We start from the raw sequence: 11,106 nt of genomic DNA, 5'->3' as shown, positions 1-11,106 counted from the left end.
AAAAAAAAAAAAAAAACAACTTACGATTTGGCCAAGAAGTAAACAATATATATTAAGTTATTAACTATTTATTAACACAAATTTATCTTGATAAATTTTTTATCAAAAAATATCTTAATTAATTTATGTATATCAAAAAGAGTTAAAAAATATTAAAAAGGAGTAATTTGTAGTTTGAGATAAAAATCATAAAGGCATTGTTATAGTTCTTTTATGATAATTTATAATTTATAGTTTCGTAAATTTTGTATGGAGGAGTTTTTCGTCTATAACTCTATCATTATATCCATTTTTTTTAATTGAGTAAAATATCGTTTTTGTCCCCAACGTTTGGGATAAGTGTTAAAGTTGTTCCTAACGTTTTAATCATCCTATTTAATGTTGTCCTGCCGTTAGGGATCCGTTAACAGAATTAACGGCAGGACAAAATTGAGACGATTTTGAAATGTTAGGGACTTAAATAGAACGAAAACGTTGTAGACAAAAATCATACATAGAAATAAATTTTAATTTTATCATTCAATAATATCAATTTTTTAATCACATCTAAGTAAATTACACTTAATCATATTACTTTCATTTTAAATAAATTAATTGTTTTTTATAATTTATTCTTAAAGATTTGTAATTATCATGAAATGTTTGTAGAAGGACTAGTATATAAACTTGCAGAAAAGAAAAAAAATAATATATATACAATAAAATATAAATTATACCTTTTGTCTCTAATGTATTAAAATTCTTTTAATTTTATAAAAAAATAAATTTTTAAAAAATAATTGAATACTATGTACAGTAAAAAATTAATATTATTAAAAGATAAAATTAAATTAAAATTTATTTTTATGTATTGTTTTTGTCCCTAACATTTTCATTTAAGTCCCTAACGTTTCAAAATCGTCTCAATTTTGTCCCGTCGTCAATTTTGTTAACGGATCCCGTAGGACAACATGAGTCAATTTTAAAACGTTAGGGACTTAAATAGAACGATCAAAACGTTAGGGATAATTTTAGAACTTACCCAAACATTGAGGACAAAAACGATATTTTACTCTTCTGAATTTATACATATGCCTCCGCTTAAGCTAAAAGCCTGTTTGTGAGAGAAATATTTAAATCCTCTATGGTGAATATGTTTTTTCTTCTTTATGTTGATACTAATTATACCATAAATGAAATTAAGAAAAAAGTATAAAAAAATATTTTTTTTTCATTAAAAATGAATATAGTTTATAAATCTCTTCTTAGGTAGAGGATTGAAGTTTTCTCCTCACCTTGAAAATAATAAAATATAAGACAATTTTCTAGTGTCATCTATTTTGATATCGAATTTGTCTAACTTTTTTTTAAGATAAGTTTTTAATATTTTAATTTTTTTTCATATTATCTAAATTAAATATTAACTTTTAACTTTTTTGGTAAATTAGATATCAAAATTTAGACACCAAAGTCATCACCTAAAACATAATCACAATCTCGCAATCGAGAACTTTAGTTCATGAAACTCTACCATCTTATGCCATTTGTTTTTCCTGTTTCTTTTCTTTCCTCCTTTCCTTTTGATTCCAACTAGTAAAAGGTAATAAAAGCTGCATGATCTAGCTTGTGTAATTGTGTTCATCCTGTTTACACATTCAAAATTTCATACTTGGAAGATTTTGAACACAGAACCAATCTACCTAACACAGTACAAAAAAAAATCAGCTATATATATCATCCTTAACTTTCGTGTTGCTTTGGCATTTCAAGGGTAACACAATGCAAGTAATCGTCCCGACAACCAACGAAAATCCGGCCTCCAATCATTAACGGCGAAGAGAATATATCACCGAGCAAGTCAAGCCTTGCAAATTCCTGCACATCAATTTTCCGTAGAATTGTGTCATCGGAGGAATTCAGGTTCTCTCTAAGTAAGTGTATTCTTCCAGAACTTGAACAAATGCAGATTAACCTGAAAAGAGAAAAGGAAAAAACAACAATGCTTGAACTTGATGTATAAGATACATTTACCCTTTTAATTAAGAAAAACCCAATTAGATTAACCTGTCTGAGGAATGTGAGGCATCATCAGAGACTAGCTGCAAGTGCTCATCAACATAAGCAGATGAAGTTATTGGATCTCCAACATTGTGTTTCCATAATAAATCCCCATTCTCCTGGAGTTAATACAGAATAAGTATAAAAGAAATATAGACCCAAATCAATCATTTATATTGGTAATTTTTACTTGGAACTACATTTAGTAGAGCTAGTATTCATTAGTATTTAACTGACACATAAATGCAGCAATTGTAGTTCATGTCTTGTAGACGATTATTGTAAAAATGATTTATTATTTTTGCTCAAAAATTTTCTTGAGAAACTTTGGTATATAAACTGTATTGTATCTAAAATAAGATAATCCAACTATAAACACTAAAACTACTATGAATACAACACAGTAAATTCACCTTTAAGTGATAGAGGGAGAAGGAGGTGGAGAAAAAATATGAACAAGTTTATTGACTAGCTCTCACCGGTTTAAAAGAGTACACGCTTCCCTTTCTGGAGCATACTAGCACCTAGAATGGAATAAACAAAACGATTACTAATACAGATAAACGTTTCAATGAATTACAAACAAAGACGGTAACAAATAAATTACCCTAAGCACTCTAGCTATCCTAATTCTCACAATATTTTGTAGATCCCACCAAAAGAACATGAAGTGGTAAAGCGGAAGATATTGAATTCATGAAAATAAAATTGAGAATTAGCCAAGTAATAATCCAAGAAGAGTATGACATATTGACATACCTCATGAGGAAGTGTAGAAGGCATGCATGGCCCAGAAAATATAGGTCCATCAGTTGTTTGCTGAGCAAAAGTTCACCACTAATGCAAGTTAAAATTACTTCCATAATCTGGTAACATAATTTAGTATTGTAAACATAAATGAAGTTTATACCTTCCAAACTGTGGATCCGTTTGGATCCAATGCAAGAACATGGCCATCTACTAAGCAACATATTACTGCAACAAACAGCAAAAGGAAAAAGAAACATCTGGTATTTAGAAAGACAAACAACATAATCAAAAGGAAGAAATAGTGAAACAAAAAATACCAGTTCCAATTTCGGTGATGCCCAGAGAACCAAAGATAGGGACTTCCAAGTCATTTAGCCACAATACAGTAAAAGAAAAATCCTGGATTTAGTAAGGGAACATTTCAGTCTGAGTAGAACAAGCAATGAACTTCTACATGTGGCAGAATTCTAATATTCAATCAAAGGATTAATCTCTTGGGTATAAGCTAATCAAGTTCAATTCTTTCTTTCTTCTTTCTTTTTATATTTTTCCTTTTTTGTTCATATTCATTACTTAAAAGTCTTGACTGAAAAGCTCTTCTATGTAATTCACTACGCATTTCATACACATTTTAGTCCAAAGGTTATCAATAAGTCTACTCTTTAACTCCTTAGTCCACCTGGAAAAATCTGAGAGATTATATGCCCCAAATAATCAATATCATCACAAAATTGCAGTCCCCTAAAGAAATGAACACTTTTGATTGTGTCCTGATAGAATTATCATCATACCGATATTGATATAGCTGTAATTCTACCACCAGTAGAAGCCACATAAAGCAATCCGCGAACCTACAAGAAAAATTAGTATGAGTAAATAAGATTCAACAATCTTTCTGCTTGCCACTAACTGATATAGATGTATGTCATTTGGAATAGAAAATTCACCTCATCAATTACAGGTGACCCAAATATACTGCCTCCACAAGGTAGTTTATAAACACAGCAATGATTTTTGTAATCAAGCGCATATAAGTTATGATCATGAGAGCCACACCTGTATATGTTGAAATTTGAAAACTTCAAAAAGTTTCACAACAAAGCTAGACAAGCAAGGTACTAAGGGTGTGTGTGGTTGGAGGAATTATAAATAATTCCTAGGAATTTTAAGATGGGAATATCATATTCCCATGTTTGGTTCAAAGTTTGAAAAGCTATTCCTAAGCAACTTTGATACCTGGGAATCAAAATACCATCATTTCAATTCCCACCTTCCCCTTGGGTATCTTTAATTCCCATGGGAATGAAATCTTTGTAACAAAGTAATACTTGAACCACACACACCCTAAAGGTCCAAAGCAGACATAATATGAATGGAAAAATGAATGCAGTAAATCACATTCTGTTTGGAAATCAGAAACACCATGTGTAGGCCACTAATGGAAAGCACGATCTATGGTCCAATAATGATGTGCAAAACTTATTTATATGAAAGAATACATGATTGATCAACATATAGAAAGATGAGCATAAAAATTTACCAGATCAAATGTCTTCTTGTGTCTACAACTGGTTGTGACTTTACCTTCATGAGTTTAAAAACATAATTAGAAATTAGTCAAATTAGCTACAAATAGAGGTGACAACGAGATATCCTCCAAAATAAAGGGGGAAAAGGAATATGATAAAAAAGATTAAAAAATTGCAGGACTGATGTGTATCTGCACATCAGAAATGACATTTTGTTCAAACAACCATGCACAGAACACCCTCATAGAAAACGTGAAACATAATTTCATAATATTTTCATTAACAATGTAATAATCCAAATAATTTATAGAATTTGCAATCCGCTTTGATCACTACATCCTTTCACATGGTCCATGATCTTAAGACTTTCAAGCAAGACCAGGGAACCTCAAACAAGAAAGAACAAGTACAGGAATTCGATGAAACACTAAACCAGATACCTCACCAGACGTTTGAAAACTCCAACAGATGGTTCCACTTGAAAAATCTAGAAAATAAATTTTTCCCATGTAGCATCCAACAACCACCTAGAGAAATACGATGAGTTTAGAACAAGCGGATAGAATATTATGTTGTTATGACACTAGAATAACAAACAAATGAAAACAACCTGAGAGAAATCTGATACAATTGCTGCTGTACATTCAACGCGTCCATCTAGTTTGATCTCCCACTGGACAGAACCACTATATGAAGTAGAAGTTTTACAAGTACTAGAAGCAGAATTCTTTATACTTCTCTTAATAGTTCTAGCACAATTGTGAATAGTACTTCAAGCGAATTAAGACCATTTAAAAACTATAATTTGTCTTACCTTCTGGCATTTATACAGAGAAATTTATGTGAATGAGATCCAATGAATAAATAAATGTCTGAGCCTTTAGACACAAGCATTGGGGAAGCATCAACACAAGATTCCATGTAAACTTTCCAACAGTCCTTTATATGACCTCTGCTGCCCCTTGGCGCATTTGCCAACCAAGTTGTTTGCTGAGTACCAGTAACTGCAGGCTGCCCTTTATGCAACACCTTGTTGCATCGGCTAAATGAAGATGATTCAAATATTGGAGAGAAATGCCATGGGGAAGATTCATCAGCACTCAACATAACATCTGTAATACCCCTCTTCAAGCGCTTAGAAGGTAAAGAATTATCATCATTACCTTTAGAAATCATCCATGACTCATGGGTATTAGAATTTTCAATATGATTGGATGAGACATGGTTATCTTGTCTTTCTGTAATTAGTTCAAAACAATCATCCAACTTGTTATGCAAAGCGCAGGATCCTCTTTTCTGAAGAAGAGCCATACAAAGCTTAAAAGGACTTGGGTGGTAATAAAGAAATCTCATGTCAATCCCCAAACTGTGAGCAACATGTGCAGCAGAAAGAGAGTTACCACCCATGGTAAAGAAATCATCATCGTTGCAAACCTTTTCAACCATTAAAGCATCATGAAAGGCCTGTTAAAGTATTCATCAAATCAATATAAAGAAAATATTTGTTAGATAGATGAGGGATGAAGTGAAACTAAGAAGAGAATAATGAATCCTTCAAAGCAAGAAAAGCCAATATACAAAGGAAAATAAGCAGTCAAAAAGACGTGTAATTTCACAAAATAGATTTACTTGCAAAAATAATTCAAGTCTTATGTAAAAGTATTCTTTGGAAAGTGAAATAATGCAAAGAAAGGCACTTATTTCATTCCGCATGGAATGTGTCTGATTTGCAATCCTGTATGTTTGACAATGTTTTTCACTAACATAGTCTCGATGACAATGGAGAAATTGCGATATCTTTTCTTATAGACAAGATAATTTGTCACAAAATATGAAATAATACCTTTTGAATTCGTCGCAGAAGACTGCTGCAGTCAATGTTAACAACCTTGTCCTTGACATTCATTGTCAATAATCTTGAGTCCACCAACAACTCATAATTAACTTTACCACTAGATGACACAGGAAATGAATCCACGAAGATGAAATAATTAGGAACCACAGCCGATGGAAGTTTGCTAATCATCCAACTTCTAATTGCAGGTATTAATGATTCGTCCAATCTTTCCTTGTCTTCTAATATTATAAAGGCTTCCAGAAGCAAAAGCTCTTCAATATTCCGACAAATTACAGCAGCATCATTTATATATGGATGCTTTCTTAACAAATCTTCAATTTCTTCCAGGGCAATACGATGACCATTGATTTTTACAATGCGGTCTTTTCTTCCCAAAAATACAAAGTCACCACTTGACAACTGTTTGACAAAATCACCAGTTCTGAAGTATAATTTGCTTTTGCAATCATTCATGGAATTCATCCAATAACTTTGAGGCAATTTTACAAAATTTTCAGACTTCATATTAGACTCAGTATAGTAGCCTCTAGAGATGCAGGAACCACCAACATATAGCTCTCCCTCCTTTGACGAGGCATTTTCACAAAGAAGCACAACATCACAATTATAAATTGGTAAACCTATTGGCACACTAGTTAGCATATCTTCCTTCAAAACCAGTGGCATTCTCTTGCAATCAAAATATGTACAGTCACCTGAGACCTTAAAAAATGGAAAAAGTAAAAATAATCATTAATAATGGAAAAAAAAATTGGATATAAAGATTACATAACTTGCATTGACAATAAAATAGAAAAGAAACAAATTAGCTAATAAGAGTGACATTAATAGTATGGTGCAATGGAAAGCTTCATGAAAAAATAATCATTTGCTCTGACCTCGGTACTTCCATATAAATTCAAGATAAATGTGTTTGGTAAAACAGTTGAAAGCTTCTCCCACAAGGTCAGGGGAAACAGTTCACCACTTAGCAAAAGTAATTTCAGTGAACTTTGAACCCGCAGGCCAACATGAGTTTGTAATCCAGGAAGAATTGTCTTCATTAGTGATGGAACAGCTGTAAGCCTATTAATACTATAAGCCTGAAGAAAATCTATTATAGAACATATGTTTTCTTTGAGAACACTGAAAGGAGGAATAACTAACATACAAGCTGTCAAAATAGCACTGAAAAATTCTTGCAGGTGATCAACGAAGCTGATTGATGTTTTAAACAACAATGATTCCTGCCCATTCAGAGGATACAATCCTTGCATCCACAAAAAGCGATTTGAAAGACCTAGAAAGAATATGAAGCATACTGTGAGAATATATATTATAATAGATTAAAAAGCATATGGTTCAGATTCATTTTAAGAACATATTATTTTCAGACAAATTTCATTTTAATGTTTCTCTGGATTTTCTTAGATCTTCGCTTTTGATTTCTTTTCTAGCTGGCAGAGAAGGCAAACAAGGAAAGTAAAACAGCAACTGCACAAACCATGTGAAACTATATTAAAGAAATCTTGCTTCGTGTACTACAATAGTCACAACAAACAATATTAACAACTTACCTTGTTCAGTGCCACACACTCCTTTCGGCTTTCCAGTTGAACCAGAAGTATACATTAAATAACAGAATGATCTCTTCTTTTCATTGGCACAAGGCCATAACAAATCTGTCAAATCACTATATTCTTGAAGGCTTTCTTCAATGGAGACGCTTAAAACAGGACAACTTACTGACTTTACCAGCCAATGCGATTCATCAAGCTCGTCCAACTCACTACCAAATGAAGATTTGGAACCTATAATGAGATCAGCGCTTGAGGAAGCGACAATTGACAATAACCTTTCTTTCGGCCAATAAGGGTCCAAAGGCAAGAAAGCCTCCCCGCATCTCAATACAGAAAGAACGGCTACAATATATTCCACAGAAGGTGGCATATATATTCCCACTATCTTTGGCCTATACTCTTCACTCGAGTCAACCACCGACTCTGAGCTAGACACATTAGTTTCCAAGTTCTCAGCTGCATAAATAGTTCCCTTTTCATGGTTAACCGCATTGTCACCTGCAGCACAAACACCGGATGCCAATGCTGCATATCAAGCACATTCATTCCACACCCTAACACATGAACACTAAGGGCATGTCTGGTTGAGAGTAAAAATAAGGAAGAAAATTTCATACATAAAACTCATTCATAAAAGTTTCCATGACATAACTGTCCGCGGTAGAGTGAAAATTTCACTCAAATTAGTTACTAATTTGATTTTATAGGTTACCATGTAAGCATGTGTAAACATTTTATATTACTTAGCCTCCAAGCTCATCCAACCAAAACATATAAGCAGCTTTACAACTAAAATAATTTCTAATCACTTCAATTAAATAAGAAATTAAATTAAAGGAAAACTTCGCTTCACAAACCAAGTAAGCAACATTATCCAGCTCATAAATCGAATTCTGAATCATAGGAAAGCTTGAGTAGAAAATCAGTCAAATGCGTAAAGTAATCCCAATCAACAATCTAACTAACTAACTAACTAACTAACTAACCAACCAACTAACTGAATAACTGAATTTTATGTTTTTGGAGTGAATAACGAACCTTGAGGTTTGGGCGTGATAAGGTGAGGGTCATCCGCACCAAGCAGGATAGAGCTTATACGAGAGGCGAGGGAATCAACGGCTTTCAAGAGATGAGAGTAAGTAAAGCAACGGTCACCGTTGTAGACCGGGGGAGAGAGTGACTCCACGCGCTGTTCTAAGAGCGTGGAAATATTGTCATGGTTGAAATTTGAGGAGGCAGGAGGGGGAAAAGGATGAGCAGTTTGGCGCAGGCGCGTGGAGAGGTGGGCGACGCCAGACGCGTGAATGACGGCGGTTTTGTTAGGATTGGCAGAAGCGGCGCGGAAGAACTCGTGCGAGAGGCAGCAAAAGCGTGGTGTTTGTGTTTCTTCTTCTTCTTCTTCTTCGGGGCTTTGAGCTTTCATGAGTTCGTCGGAAAAGGATGGTGCAAGAAATGATGCTTCTATAGTTCTATCGCTTTGTAATTTATAATTTTGTGAAAGAAATCTCGTCTTCTCTAACTATGTAATTGCAAATTAAAAATAAAAAATAGGTTCATTAATAAAAAATTGAGTATATCAGCTATAGTGATATATTTTATCATTTTATCTGCTTAATTATTGTCTTCTCTAACTATTAAGGATGTGTTTGAAGTTCGTTCCATTTTTATATTTGGTAATTTTTTAAAATTTTGAATTCAGAACTGATTTTGCTTCTAAATATGCGTTTTACAAGAAGCTCAAAATTTTTGCTTCTACATTCATGTTAAAGAAGACTAATTATAATTGAAAAATTAAATAAAAAAATTATTTTTCTTCTATTAATTCTATTTTTTATTTTTTTTATAAAAATGATATAAATAACTATATAATTTTTATATTATTTTTTGTATTCTGATATTTTTTTAGTATTCTGATGTTATATTTTTATTGTATTTTTTATTCATATGACAATTATTATTGATATAAATTCTTATTTTTATTAATTTTTATGATATTTTTTATTATTTTTTGTTTATATAAATTCTTTTTTCTATTCTTTATTGTACTATATTTATGTTTATCTATAAAATTTTTTATTTTTTATTTAGTTTTATTCATATGAATTTTATTTACTTTTGTTGTAATTTTTTTATTCATATGATATATGTTGTTAGTTGTAATTATTATATTCTATATTTGGAGGGAATTTTTTTGTTTTTTTTGTTTTGATTGTACTTCTATTGTACTTTATTTTCGTTTTTATTATATACTAATTATAAAAATTTATAGTCTAAAATGATACTAAATTAAAGAATAGTAACGGTACTAAAATAATACAAAATATTTTCTTTTTATTTGACATTATAAAATGTATAGTACTCTCTTTAGTGTTTTTATGTATTAAAATATATTTTATCAATTTTTATATGTTACTTTAATTTAGTAAATAAATATTAATTTTATTATAAAATAAATTAATAAGATTTATTCAAATATCTAAAGTAAAATGATAGGATAATATAAAAAATTATTTAAATTGATGTTTCTTTTAATAATTTTTCATTTAAAAGTGATTTTGAGTAATATAATCCAAACAACATTTATTTTATTATAATCTATTTTGATATAAAAAATTGCCAAACATAATTATATTAATACAAATTTATTTTTCATCAAAATCAAATTTGCAAAATCATTTTTATACAAATTACCGTTTACAAACTATAATCCAAACACACACTAAATTAAATTAACGATTTGATTCTAAACTATTCTATATTGGATAATTATACAAGCCAAGAGAATCATAAAATAAATAGCGGAACAATGATTTGAAATATTTGAATGGCTATTTGCAAATCAATTTTTATCAAGATTTTTTTTTCAAAACTTCTATCTCAAGTTAAAGAGAGAGTGAAAGACCATGAAAAAATAATTTAACCTTATTTACAAATACATTTTTAAATAATTTTTCTTTACTTTACATATCTAGTGTTAGGTACCAGACAAATGACACAGCAAAATATAGAGATGAAAAATTAGAAATTTGTATAAAATATGGAAATAATTGAATAATTTTCTTTGAGAATTACAACTTTTCTCTATCACAAGGAGACTACAATAACACTCTCTCTTGACAAAAGGAGAACACACTTCTCTCTATCATATATAGGAGAAAACTACTCAAAGAAATCTTATGTTATTCTATCTGGATGACTTGATTGAAATGAATTAAAGAAAAACTCAATTTATAGGTGAGTCTCTTCAATATGAACCATCCATCAATTAGAGGTATATAATTCTTTTCTTTTTCAACCATTAAAATCCTAAGGTTATAAACTAGGATTGTTTATTACCTTTCATTTTATTTAGTTATTATTTATTTATTTATTT

General features: G+C 30.9%; 1 protein-coding gene across 3 annotated transcripts; it reads right to left on the bottom strand.

Annotated features, from left to right (window-relative positions):
* Nucleotides 1–1,490: 1,490 nt before the first annotated feature.
* Nucleotides 1,491–9,229, bottom strand: LOC107475737 (putative acyl-activating enzyme 19). 3 transcript variants are annotated; one of them, XM_016095381.3, is made up of 16 exons: nt 8,772–9,227; nt 7,731–8,231; nt 7,053–7,453; nt 6,160–6,876; nt 5,131–5,780; nt 4,927–5,002; nt 4,757–4,843; nt 4,328–4,371; nt 3,735–3,843; nt 3,579–3,638; nt 3,105–3,186; nt 2,948–3,012; nt 2,797–2,856; nt 2,517–2,561; nt 2,044–2,156; nt 1,491–1,951 (listed from the first exon to the last, which is right to left on the bottom strand). In XM_016095381.3, the coding sequence occupies exons 1-16, from the start codon at nt 9,154–9,156 to the stop codon at nt 1,720–1,722; spliced, it is 3,627 nt and encodes a 1,208-aa protein (XP_015950867.1). In that variant the 5' UTR covers nt 9,157–9,227; the 3' UTR covers nt 1,491–1,719. The 3 variants fall into 3 exon arrangements, with proteins under 3 accessions (XP_015950867.1, XP_052113196.1, XP_020991519.1); XM_052257236.1 differs by having other exon boundaries at nt 6,160–6,869; nt 7,325–7,453; nt 8,772–9,226; XM_021135860.2 differs by lacking the exon at nt 1,491–1,951 and having other exon boundaries at nt 2,045–2,156; nt 2,451–2,561; nt 8,772–9,229.
* Nucleotides 9,230–11,106: the final 1,877 nt, after the last annotated feature.

Source organism: Arachis duranensis, chromosome 2 (assembly GCF_000817695.3).
Source record: "Arachis duranensis cultivar V14167 chromosome 2, aradu.V14167.gnm2.J7QH, whole genome shotgun sequence".
NCBI lineage: Eukaryota > Viridiplantae > Streptophyta > Magnoliopsida > Fabales > Fabaceae > Arachis > Arachis duranensis.
The sequence above is the reverse complement of the archived record's forward strand: the minus strand, read 5'-3'. Positions and strand labels throughout refer to the sequence as shown.

Bases quoted from the DNA above. Each gene is read 5' to 3' on its own strand.
- LOC107475737 (XM_016095381.3), bottom strand. From the start codon at position 9,156: ATGAAAGCTCAAAGCCCCGAAGAAGAAGAAGAAGAAGAAACACAAACA. The intron at 6,877-7,052 runs GTCAGAGCAAAT...CCATTTTTTAAG, and splicing joins ATTTATATGGAAGTACCGAG to GTCTCAGGTGACTGTACATA. The intron at 3,187-3,578 runs GTATGATGATAA...TACTAAATCCAG, and splicing joins TTACAGCTATATCAATATCG to GATTTTTCTTTTACTGTATT.